The following is a 12,764-nucleotide window of genomic DNA, read 5'->3' on the forward strand; positions in this document are numbered from 1 at the left end:
TTGTTATGACAATTCTTTCTTTCAATTAGTTATATAATATTTTTGTTGTTAACAAATATCATATTTATTTTTATTTGAAAATTTATATAATATTTTTGTTGTTAACAAATATCATATTTTTTTTAATTATTTTTAATTATAAAATTTTAATTACAATTTTTAATTATAAATAATATATTTAATTATTTTTTTCAACTAACCTAAGGAAGATAATCACAATTTAACTGAAATAAGTTTTCCCATAAAGATAAGCAAACATGTCTATCAAGATAATCCACAAAAACAAACACACACAAATGACAATAGTTGTACCGAGGAAAAAACAAGTTTTACTAAGTTCTCCAAATAAGAAACTAAGTCCGAGAACCCTCACTATCAAACTAGCTCCTACTCGAATTTTTCTTCTTCTTCCTGCGTCCATGTTCTCCGGCTGATGGAATCCTTTTTGTTGGTTTTCTTCCTCTTTTTGTGACATAAAACTTAGGAAGAACAATCTTAGCACGTACATCGTCAGGGACCATCCACATAGACATGATAGGAACTGGATATATCGTCCTCGAATACCCCAATGCCCACTGCTCCATCCAATAGTACTTACTACACAAGTCATGCAGTTGGATCTCATTACCAACGTTCCTTGCTGCTTCCATCGCAACAGCAATTGCATGCACACACGGATATCTGTCAATATCAAAATGTTTATAGTAGCACGTTTTCCTTCTCAGATCAACCACATAACTACTACCATCAACTCCAGTCACGCTGTATTCCAGAAAATAGCTGTTTAGTTCAGTCACTGGTAAGAGCTTTGCTTCAGAACACCTTGTGTGCATCAGTGTCTCAACAAAAGGGACTAATTTCTGCTCTTTTGGAGTCTCTAAGGATATCTTCCTGTATTTGTTAAACCATTCAGCCACTTTACTAACAATCGCATCAATCATTGGTAATAACGGGTATGCCCTTGCAAATCGAAAGACACCATTGATAGATTCAACCGTATTAGTGGTGTCTATGTTGTATCTAGCTCCTGGAAAATAACATCGAGCCCATTTGTTCTGTCCTACATGATTATCAAGATAAGTACTTGCAGCTGGATACCTTCTGATAAAATCAGCATAGAGTTTCTCAAACTCAGGCTCTGTGTAAGCCTTAGCACATTCCATGAACTTCGTCGCAACTAAATCCCTGTTCACGTTTTTGCAGCTCAATTTAACATTCTGGGACAAATGATAAATACAATACCCATGATGAGATAACGGGTACACCGTATTTATTGACTTGATTAGGCTTTGATTTCTATCAGAACAGAAGACCAGTTCAGGACAATCTGGTACAACTGATTTCAATTTGCTGAAAAACCAGGTCCAACTTGTATCTTTCTCACCATCAACTACACCAAATGCAATCGGATAATGGTGATGATCCGGATCTTGAGCTGTAGCCACGATTAGTACTCCACCATAGACATTTTTAATACTTGTTGCATCAACAATGATCACCTTTCTCATAGCTTTGAAGCCTTCAATGCACGCTCCCAAGGCGAAGAACAAGTACTTAAACCTCTGTGCTTCATCCAATTCAACAAATGAAATTGTACCTGGGTTCATTGTCTGCAGCATGTGCATATAACAATGCACGAACTTAAAACTATCCTCTGGAGTACCGCGAAGATCATATGCAGCTAATTTTTTTCCTCTATTTGCGGTCGAGTAAGACACTTTAACACCAACTCTTGATTGAACCAAAGGGATGAGATTTTTGGGAGTTGGAGTGTCTATCAAACATGGGTAATCTTCACACAAAACTGATGCAACTAAATGTGGTGTGCCTCTCCTTTTTCTCCTCATTGTACTTGTATCTGACCTCAAGCACGTATGCGTCTTGTTGTAAGTTCTGATCGAGAAACTGTCTGAATTCCCATTCCTCGCAGCTCGTAAAGACCACTTGCAACCCCTTTTAAATTCACAGCATTTAACCACAAACAACATAGTATCCGACTTCACAATAACAAACTCAAAACAGTTCTTGTGTGCAGCTTTTTCAACTAAATCTTTAACTGCTTGCTTGCTTTCAAATTCTTGACGTAAAGTCAAATCCAAACCATCTTCCCATTCACGATTTACAACTGGTGTGACCTCAGAACCTTCAATCATATCACAGTTATCTACTATTGCTCGTTCTTCAGACTGTTCTTGATAAAGAACCATGTTCCCATCACTATTCTCCATCATCTCAAAACGTTCAGACGGCTCACCTTCATACATCGTGTTCTCATATGTCGCTCTACTACTTGAAATCAACTCCTCATTAAGTGAACAACCTACAGTCCCTCGACTTTGCTCATCCCCCTGATTTATTTCAACATCATTCACGACTTCCACATGCAAAACTTGGAATTGATCTGGATTCATTTCCAAATAACACATCTGATCATTATCATCATGTATGTGTATCAGTCTCTTAGGATGCACTGATTCGGGAACGTAACTCAATTTCAGCTCAGTCATAGTTTCATCAACCTTCGCCTTTCTGCATATTTTCTGCACCAATGCAGAATAACTGACCTCTTCAATAGATGTCTCCATTCTAAGAGATTGATGAACTTTTTCTCTTGAAATCCATCTTAGTTCATTTTCCCTTGTTGCATAATATCCCCCGTAATCAAAAACGATGATTATCCGACGATTATTATTCATTGTGCCTGAAATAAAATAAAAAACTCACATTGGAACCTCTTTCGTGTAAATAGTATTACCAAGTTGTACCAAAATTGTATCAGTTGTACCCGTTTAAGTTGTACCAAACTATTACCAGTTGTACCCGTATCAGTTATACCTAGTCTACCAGTTGTACTACATCGACTCCACAAAATCACTATTTATTTCGGAATATTTTTACGATTCAGTTCGAATGAAGTGTTACAATCCACTTAGTATGCGACCCATTTCGACACTAATACAAATGAGAATAAATTGAATGAGCATTCAAGGTATATATCCTAATTGCTTTAGGATGAACCTCAAGAACCCTAATTGCATTGGTAAATAAATGTAAGAATATCACCTGAATCTTCTGCTTTGCTTTGATGTTTGCTTCAATCCCAATCTTTTGCTTTCGTTTGGAATCAAATCGATTTCTATGGACTCGATTTGTATCGATTGGAAGGGGGAGAGGAGCAACAATGGGGGAGCGGGGACGAGATCGGGAGAGAGAGGGGAGAGAGAAGGAACCCGATTGGTGGAAAAAAATTGATGGGGTCCACATGTTTTTCTTTTTGATTTAGGGGTATATGTTGGTCCATATGTTGGTCAACCTTTGTCAAAGGGTACTTAGACCACAAAAGAGTATTGATGAATAAACTTTTGATTGCAAGGGTATTATAGAGTTTGGTCCAGTTTCATATCGACCTGTCTCATAATTCCTGGAAGGCATTTTTGGGCTTAAAAGCAAAGAAAATATTGAGGTCACATATAGAAAACCTGCTGATAATTACAAATATTAAGGCATTTTTTTTCCTTAAAGCTAATCTATCTATCAAACATAAATTAATTAATTACCCACTTGTTACCACAAATTGCATCAAGAGTATCTGACCACAAATATTTTTTTTGTAATATTTTACCACTAGTTATTTGGGGTAGCAACTAGCAAGTGGTAATCCTACTATATTAATTGGGAAGTACAAATATGAAACTAAACTTAAAATGTGTTAAAAGTTACATTCAATTGCCATTAGACCTACTTAATTAAGCTTAGTTAATTAATTTAATAAAGATAATTAATTAAAAAACAAAAAAAAAGTGCCAGATCAAATATAAAAATATCAAGAAAAATAAAAGAATATATTTTCTCTCTCAAATAAATTATTGACGAAAATTACTAAATATATTTTATAAAAATATAAACCAATCAGAATTTCAAAAACTAAGATTTTATATCCAAGTACACAATATAATTATTTAAATAACTAAATTTCGAAGATTTTGTTAAGATTTCAAATTATGATTCTCTTATCATCTTTACTTTCTTTTATTTACAAATTGTTTGGAATTTTCATATAATACTTATGATTAGTTAAATGCAGAATTTTTTCTACATATGTTGTGATTTGAATTTTTTAAAACGAAGATATGTTACTCAATCTAAGAAAATGTGTGTTTTAATTTCCACATTGACGGGTTGGTAAAACTGAATTTATATAGATGATAAATTAATAATTTTTATTTGTCACAATTATAATATTAAAACTATTACTTCATATTTCACAAAATAATGATGCAAATACAACAAACAAACAATATAAAACTGTAATATACGTCAAAAAATAAAATATTATAATATTCTAAAATAATTAGTATTCAAAAAGACTAATAGATTTACAGAACAATTAAAATAAATATCATCTCAAACAAAATAACTTTTAAAAAAAATATAACAATAATTTTTATTATTATATTAGAACTTTTTTTAAATGTTGATCCGTGCTTAAAGCACGGGATATCTCCTAGTTAATTAATTATGCTTGATAGATAAATTAGCTTTAAGGTAAAAAATGCCTTCATTAAGATTTGTAAAAATAAAATTACCACTTTATGGTAAATTTTTATTTTTTGTTATATAATTACCACTAATTTTCTTTTAAACAAAAAAAAATAAAAAATTAACATAAAGTTCTCAAATAAAAGTATCAAACTACATTAAAGTTTCAGATTTTGTGTGTTTATAGGTTAAAAACCAAAAACCTAAAAGCCGAACGAACTCCTAAAAAACTCCGAATAGTCCCACGTTGAAGTAAAAAAAGTATGGATCAGTTACCATGCAACTCCCACGTTGACGACGACGACGACCATGGTTGGACGAAAGTCGTGTCCCGGAAGAAAAAAAGTTCCGGCAGGAATGAACGACGGATCCTGACAGCAGATAAGATGGTTTCTGCTGACGTAAAGGATGAAACGAACAGTAGTGCCGGTTCGGCGGCGGGGAGGAATAATGAGAATCTGCCTAAAACTAAAAAGCCGAAACCGAACAAGGAGAAGAAACCGATAGTGAGGGCAGAAACACCTAACAATCCACAACCCAAGAAGAAGAAGAAGAAGAAGAAGAAGAAGAAGGAGGAGGAGATTCTGAGGGCAGAAACCCCTAAAAATCCACAACCCAAGTAGGAGGAGAAGAAGCCGATAATGTCTTTGTCCGAAGCTATGGCAAAGATCGACCATTCAAGTCTTGCGGCTCTACTCGCCGTATCATTGGTAAGTGCATCATGCAGCTGATGTAAAATTCAGCTCGATCCTTTTGTTTTAGTTACTTAAAAATCCATATATAACCCCACAAATCAAAATTCATTTTTTGTTTTTGTTAAATAGGAATCGTATTCGGATAGCCAGTGACTCAGCTATTACGATTTATGGATTACATCGGGAGACAACTTACCGAGGTGCAATTTCCATGGCTGGAGATGTTTCCTTTTGAGGGTACTTGGCCCAAGGTTATCGATGTCATGAATGTGAGCTGTTTCTTCTTTTTTTGGTTCAGATTTTGAAGTCTATGTTAGATTGTTGAAGCTGATTGATTATAAACTCTTTTTTTATATATCTATAAAACAGGTTCCGTTGTGTGATATTCCTGAACCTATCTCTAACACATCAGTCAGTTGGATCCTTCAAGTTCCAGTTATGACACTCTCTGGCTTTGTAGTGTGGGCGTTTGGTTGTACTATCACTCATTTGGAAGCACAACAAAAAGGTGCCAAATCTGGCAAGATCGGTGAACAACCTACTTCTCCCAAACTTCATGTAAACTTTTGCAATACCTTTCTCTCTTAATAATTCTCGCTTTCACTTATGTATTATGTGGTTGAATTACCTTTGTTTGACTAACTCCATAATTGTTCTCTTTGTTTTTCTTTTTCGATTAGATACCAATATTTGTTACATTGGCAATGGTAGTGCATTGGAGACCTGAAGCTTTGACTTATGCGCTGTCGACTATTAGGGGGAGGCGTTATTTTCAAGGACAGGACAGGCTTCCGCTTACAGTTTGGATGATGGCTGTGGTTCGTGTTTTCCTTAATGTGAACTTTGGACCAAGAGTGTCGAAACTTGTGTGTTTTCTGTGATCTGTTGTATTATGAAATTCATTTGAACTGTAAAACTGTGGACAGGCCTCCCAGCATAATGTAGGTGCAGGGTTGTTTTCATGGGCGCACAACTTGTTACCAGTAGTGGGTAATACGAGCTGCAACCCTCAGTCAACGGATCTTATCCTGCAGTTGGTTGAGGAGTGAGTCGGAAGTTTTCTTTTGATTGATCTCCTTTGCTATATAATATTATAAACAATCATCTCATCTTTGTTTAATGCAATTTTCTTATCAGAATTGTTGCGGATCCAATGGCTTGGACGATGCGTAGGAACCAAGCTGCTATTGTGCATGAGCGAATGATTCCGCCTCCTTCATTTGAGATCTTGCTGCGGCTTACATTCTCTGCTTCATCTGCAAGAGTAAAAGTAAGTTAGTAATCTTTGGAATTCATAACAACACAAACCTTGATGCTTTTGTCTATTCTGATCACAAGCATGGTCTCTGTACGCACACAGGCTACAAAGAGGTTTGAGGCAGTTTATCCCTCTCTGAAGGAAGTGGCTCTTACCGGTGATCCAGGAAGCAAGGCAATGAAAGAAGTCATTCTACAGATTTTCTCTTTGTCTTTGAAATTAGCTGGAGAAGTGATATAGATCAGGTATGATAACACAAAGAAACTTGTTTAGTCTCAGAATACCCAAGAATCAATGTCTTCTTATGTCGTTGAGAACGTCGTGTTCTAGCCGCAATAAGGAAGTTGAGAGTTGAAAAGCTCTTCAATATTAATTCAATAAATCGTGAGTCTTTACAACCATAGAGGTTAGCTTATATAGCTAACACAAATCCTAATCCAAAGAGGATTCGAACCTATCTAGAGCTTAAATAAATCATAATTTAAAAGAAAACCAAACCGATAATATCCTAATAGAAAATAAAAGTAAAACCAAAACATAAGAGGAATGATCCTGCATCAAGAAGGTATACATATACTAGCTAGTAACAAACACTTTTGAATCCTTGACAGTTCTAATGTGTTACTGTTGTGTCACAGGAAATCCTGCTTTAGCCTAGGAAGCTACAGCAATAGCTATCTGGTGTGTCACCGAAAATATTGATTGCTGCAAGCACTGGGACAGTCTCTATACGAAGAATATAGAAGCTAGTGTTGCTCTTCTTAAAAAGCTTGTCGACGAATGGAAGGATCATTCCCTCAAACTATTCTCATCAGCGAGAAATTTTTTCACTGTCACTGAAACTATGGAGAGCTTCAGGCTAAAAGTTAATACCTCCTACTCTTCTAAGCTTTAAATTAATTTCACCTTTTTACCTCAGTTGTAATTTCATCTCTGACTTAAACTGTTGTGATATTTTTTTAAGAACGAAAAAGCCATCACTGAAGGAGGAGCGAATGCTTCTCTTTACAAAGAAGCTGACAAGTCCTGCAAATTTATCTCGCGGAGAATCTCCCATGTATGGTTCAAACATTACTGCCTCGAAGCTACTGCTGTGGTTCTAGCTGTAGCTGGAGGACTAGCTACTGCTGCAGCTGTAGCTGCTGCAGGAGTAGCAACATTTGCTGCAGGTGTTCTATTTTTCAACCCGGAGCTTAGGGACCTCTGGTGAACTCATTGGATCTGCAGCTATACGTCAATGCAATCACCACAGCATTAAACAACTTCTTGTTGATCATGTTAATAATTTATAGTGGTTCACCTTCAACGGGAGAGCTTTTTCCACTTTTTGCTACTGTATAATTCACTAAAATCAAAGATATTTGCCTGCTACAAGTTCTCTCAATCTCTCAAAGATAATCATAAGAAACAGTTACAAAGAATTCATCTAAAAGTAAAACCCAATACTAACAAGTATGAGGCGAAATTATCTGGAATAGTACTCTTAATAAAACGTTTTTAAACAACCAATACGTACTCTTAATAAAATTGTTTTAAGACAATGTTAAGACAACTTAAACTTATATCAGACAATCTCAAACCCCACTCCATGTTTCTCTCGTAGTTGTTTAATGCTTTGGTGATTGCATTGACGTATAGCTGTAGATCCAATGAGTTCACCAGAAGTTCTTAAGCTCTGGGTTGAAAGATAGAACAACTGCAGCAGTGGCTCCTGCTCCTGCAGCAGCTAGAACCACAGCAGTAGCTTTGAGGCAGTAATGTTTGTATCTTCCATAGGAGAGTCTCCGCGAGATCAATTTGCAGGACTTGTCAGCCTCTTTGTAAAGAGAAGCATTGGCTTTTCCTTTAGTGATGGCTTTTTCGTTCTAAAAAATATCACAACAGCTTTAATTCAGAGATGAAACTACAAGAGGGAAGGGTGAAATAAGTTTAGCTTAGAAGAGTAAGAGGTATTACTTTCAGCCTGAAGCTCTTAATAGTTTTACTGAGAGTGAGAGTATTTGTCGGCGATGATAATAGTTTGAGGGAAAGATACTTCCATTCGTCCACAAGATTTTTAAGAAGAGCAACACTGGCTTCTATATTCTTCGTATAGAGACTGTCCCAGTCCTTGCTGCAATCAATGTTTTCAGTTACAGACCAGATAGCTATTGCAGTAGCTTCCTTGGCTAAATCAGGGTTTCCTGTGACAATAGTAACACATTAGAATGAGAAGCAGAAACGTCTCGGATTCGAGGTTTGTGTTACTAATATATATACCTTCTCCAGCTAATTTTAAAGACAAAGAGAAAATCTGTAGAATGACTTCTTTCATTGCCTTGCTTCCTGGGTCACCGGTAAGAGCCACTTCCTTCAGAGAGGAATAAACTGCCTCAAACCTCCCTGTAGCCTGTGTGCGTACAGAGACCATGCTTGTGACCAGAATCGAAAAAAGCATCAAGGTTTGTGTTGTTATGAATTCCAAATATTACTAACTTACTTTTACTCTTGCAGATGAAGCAGGGAATGTAAGCCGCAGCAAGATCTCAAATGAAGGAGGCGGAATCATTCGCTCATGCACAATAACAGCTTGGTTCCTACGGATCGTCCAAGCCATTGGATGCGCCACAATACTGACAGGATAAGAAAATTGCATAAAACAAAGATGAGATGATTGTTTATATTATATAGCAAAGGAGATCAATCAAAAGAAAACTTCCGACTCACTACTCAACCAACTGAAGGATGAGATCCCTTGACTGACGGTTGCAGCTCGTATTACCCACTACTGGTAACAAGTTGTGCGCCCATGAAAGCAACCCTGCACCTAAATTACCCTGGGAGGCCTGTCGACATGTTAACAGTTCAAATGAATTTCATAATACAACATAACACAGATACACACAAGTTTCGACACTCTTGGTCCTAAGTTCAGATAAGGGAAAACACGAACCACAGCCATCGTCCAAACTGAAAGCGGAAGCCTGTCCTGTCCTTGAAAAAAATGGCTCTCCCTAATAGGCTCCAATGCTCTCTTACGCAATACCATTGCTAATGTAACAAATATTGGCATCTAATTGGAAAAAGAAAAACAAAGAGAGCATAATGGAGTTAGTCACACAAAGGTAATTCAACCACATCATAATACATATAAGTGAAAGCGACAATTATTAAGAGAAAGGTATTGCAAAAGTTTACATGAGGTTTGGGAGAAGTAGGTTGTTCACCAATCTTGCCAGATTTGGCACCTTTTTGTTGTGCTTCCAAATGAACGATAGTAGTACAAAACGCCCACTCTACAAAGCCAGAGAGTGTCACCATTGGAACTTGAAGGATCCAACTGACTGATGTGTTAAAGATAGGTTCAGGAATATCACACAATGGAACCTGTTTATATATGAAAAAAGAGTTTATAAACAATCAGCTTCAACAATCTAACATAGACTTCAAAATCTCTGAACCAAAAAAGAAGAAACAGCTCACATTCATGACATCGATAAGCTTGGGCCAAGTACCCTCCAAAGGAAACATCTTCAGCCATGGGAATTGCACCTGGTAAGTTGTCTCCCGATGAAATCCATAAATCTTAATAGCTGAATCTCTGGCAATTTCGAATACAATTATAAAAAAAAATGGATTTTGAAGTAACTAAAACACAAGGATCGAGCTGAATTTTACATCAGCTGCATGATGCACTTACCAATGATACGGCGAGGAAAGCCGCAAGACTTGAATGGTCGATCTTTGCCATAGCTTCGGACAAAGACACTATCGGTTTCTTCTCCTTGTTCGGTTTCGGCTTTTTAGTTTTAGGCAGTTTCTCATTATTCCTCCCCCCCGCCGCACCGACACTACTGTTCGTTTCATCCTTTACATCAGCAGAAACCATCTTATTCGCCGTCAGGATCCGTCGTTCATTCCTGCCGGAAAATTTGTTCTTCCGGGACACGACTTTCGTCCAACCATGGTCGTCGTCGTCGTCATCAACGTGGGAGTTGCATGGTAATTGATCCATACTTTTTTGACTTCAACTCGGATTTTTTTTTTGAGATTAGGAATTGGTTCGGCTTTTTAGGTTTTTCGTTTTTAACGTATAAAAACCATACCAAAAACAAAACAAAAATATGAAAATTTAATGTAGTAGTTTGATACTTTTATTTGAGAACTTTATGTTAATTTTTTTTTTGTTGACAAGAAAATTAGTGGTAACAAGTGGTAATTATATAACAAAAAATAAAAATTTACCATAAAGTGGTACTTTTACGTTTACAAATCTTAACGAAGGCTTTTTTTTACCTTAAAGCTAATTTATGATTTATCTATCAAGCACAAATTAATTAGTTACCACTTGTTACCACAAATTGCATCAAGGGTATTTTACCACAAATATAAGTTAGCTACAAGGTAAAAATGCCTTAATATTAAAACACTTTTTCATATGATACAAAATTTACATCAATAAAAACAGATGTTAATATAATTCATTTTTGCTGAAAAAAAAAACAGATGTTAATTTACACTAACGGGAATTAAAAACCACTTATGTAAATTGATTTACATCATTTTATTTCTAATACAGTTATTTATTTATTGTCAAAAAAAACCAAGGAAAGAACTAATGAATTAAAGTATTTACTTATTTTTTTTTCCGTTGGTAGTTAAGGATGGATTTTTACAATCCCACATCGACAACTTCTCAAGGAGTAATGAGAAATTATCTATTATAAATACTTAAACCTATTTGCCAACACTTAAGTTTAGTGGGGATAACAACTAATTGTTGGCCCCATCATAAATATAATAGAAATAATATATATTATAAATTATCAATAGAATATATAAACAAATATAATTGCAAATATAAATAAAGAAATATTATACTAAAAAAAATATTATTTTCATCTAATTTATTACAATATTAATTTTAGCGGCAGGATTTCAAAAATGATATAACTATTTTACATTAGTTTTGATAAACGATGTATATATTTTGTATTAATTTAGTAAAAATGATATAAGATTTGCAATATCTTTTATAAGTGATGCAAATGAACATCAATTCAGTAATTGAAACAAACAATTATTTCAATCGATATAAATTATTTGAATCAACAAAATATAAATTATTTATTTGAGTGATGCAAATTATTTTAACATCATTTAATCATGATACAAATAAATAAAATAAATGATGTAAAACCATTTTTTTTTGTAGTGTGTTATGGTGTTTTAATGGAAGTACTTTATGACATAGTATGTCTCCATTAACAATCTTGGGAACTTAGCAGCAAAGAACTGGTCTAACCCTTCAAGATTGCAAGGTCCGTGTCATGGTACTGAAATTGGTCATTAGCTTCTTGTAAAAAAGTAAGCCTTATCTCAGATTCCCAAAACATTGGACGAAGCAGAGCTTCTGATGCACTATGCCTCTTAGTGATCATTTTGTTTAATGATTTAGAAAACAAATTCAATCTCTAATGTGTCACTTGCAGGCTTAGTGCATCAGAAGCTCTGCTCCATCATAGATTCAACCAAAAAATATTCCCTCGCATTTAGACATTTATGAATTTAGTTAGTGTTTTCATTATCAACCTAGACCACAATGTTGCTCTGCTCTTACATTAATTTTGTTTTCGAAAGTTATTCAACCTATCAACTGATATATATATATATATATATATATATATATTAATCAGAAAGAAAAAATTTACTTGAATGACTGAAGGGATGACTCATGAGAGAGATGCTTGTTGGTCCCATATTTGAAAGCTTTGCAATCAAAGTATTTGCTTACTTATAATTTGGACATTTCAGATTTCAAGTCTCAATAAACTACTTCCAATTCATGTAAATATGCAAGCCTATTAGGTATATTCATACATCACATCACAAATAGCCCAAAAATATTAGTCTTAAAATAAAAAGTATAACATCACAACAAAATTTTTATAAATTAAACATAAAATTTGAAATTTAACTTGAGCTCATGAATTATTGCACTAGAGGTGGCATAAGGTCCACAACTTATCACAATACATTTCCATCTAATGGTATCTCTAAATAACCTCAACTGATTTGCTTTTTTTTCTTTTCTTTACTTTGTCCACGAAAAAGATGATTAGATCTTGTAGATCACATATCCTAAGACTCAAATCAGAGCTAAGTGAAATACTCTCAAAATCATTACCATGGAAACATATGACTCTTGCGTATTTATATGATGCATTGTGAGAATTTTGTTCAAAATCTTGGACCTCAGATTGGGATATAAAAAGACGTTTTACATCCATTGC

The 12,764-nt window shown here is 34.9% G+C and overlaps 1 protein-coding gene and 2 pseudogenes across 1 annotated transcript; 1 reads left to right on the forward strand and 2 right to left on the reverse strand.

Annotated features, from left to right (window-relative positions):
* Window positions 1–380: 380 nt before the first annotated feature.
* On the reverse strand, window positions 381–2,659 carry LOC147925143 (uncharacterized). The gene is made up of 2 exons (XM_087492500.1): window positions 2,520–2,659; window positions 381–2,401 (listed from the first exon to the last, which is right to left on the reverse strand). Exons 1-2 carry the CDS (start codon window positions 2,533–2,535, stop codon window positions 381–383), a joined length of 2,037 nt encoding a protein of 678 aa, XP_087348626.1. The 5' UTR covers window positions 2,536–2,659.
* A 2,143-nt stretch (window positions 2,660–4,802) lies between these two features.
* LOC104753404 (uncharacterized) lies at window positions 4,803–7,833 on the forward strand (annotated as a pseudogene).
* Window positions 7,834–8,100: 267 nt separating this feature from the next.
* LOC104753405 (uncharacterized) lies at window positions 8,101–10,486 on the reverse strand (annotated as a pseudogene).
* Between the last annotated feature and the right edge of the window lie 2,278 nt (window positions 10,487–12,764).

The sequence above is a fragment of the Camelina sativa genome, chromosome 16, assembly GCF_030686135.1.
Source record: "Camelina sativa cultivar CO46 ecotype springtype chromosome 16, ASM3068613v1".
In the NCBI taxonomy this organism is placed as follows: Eukaryota; Viridiplantae; Streptophyta; class Magnoliopsida; order Brassicales; family Brassicaceae; genus Camelina; species Camelina sativa.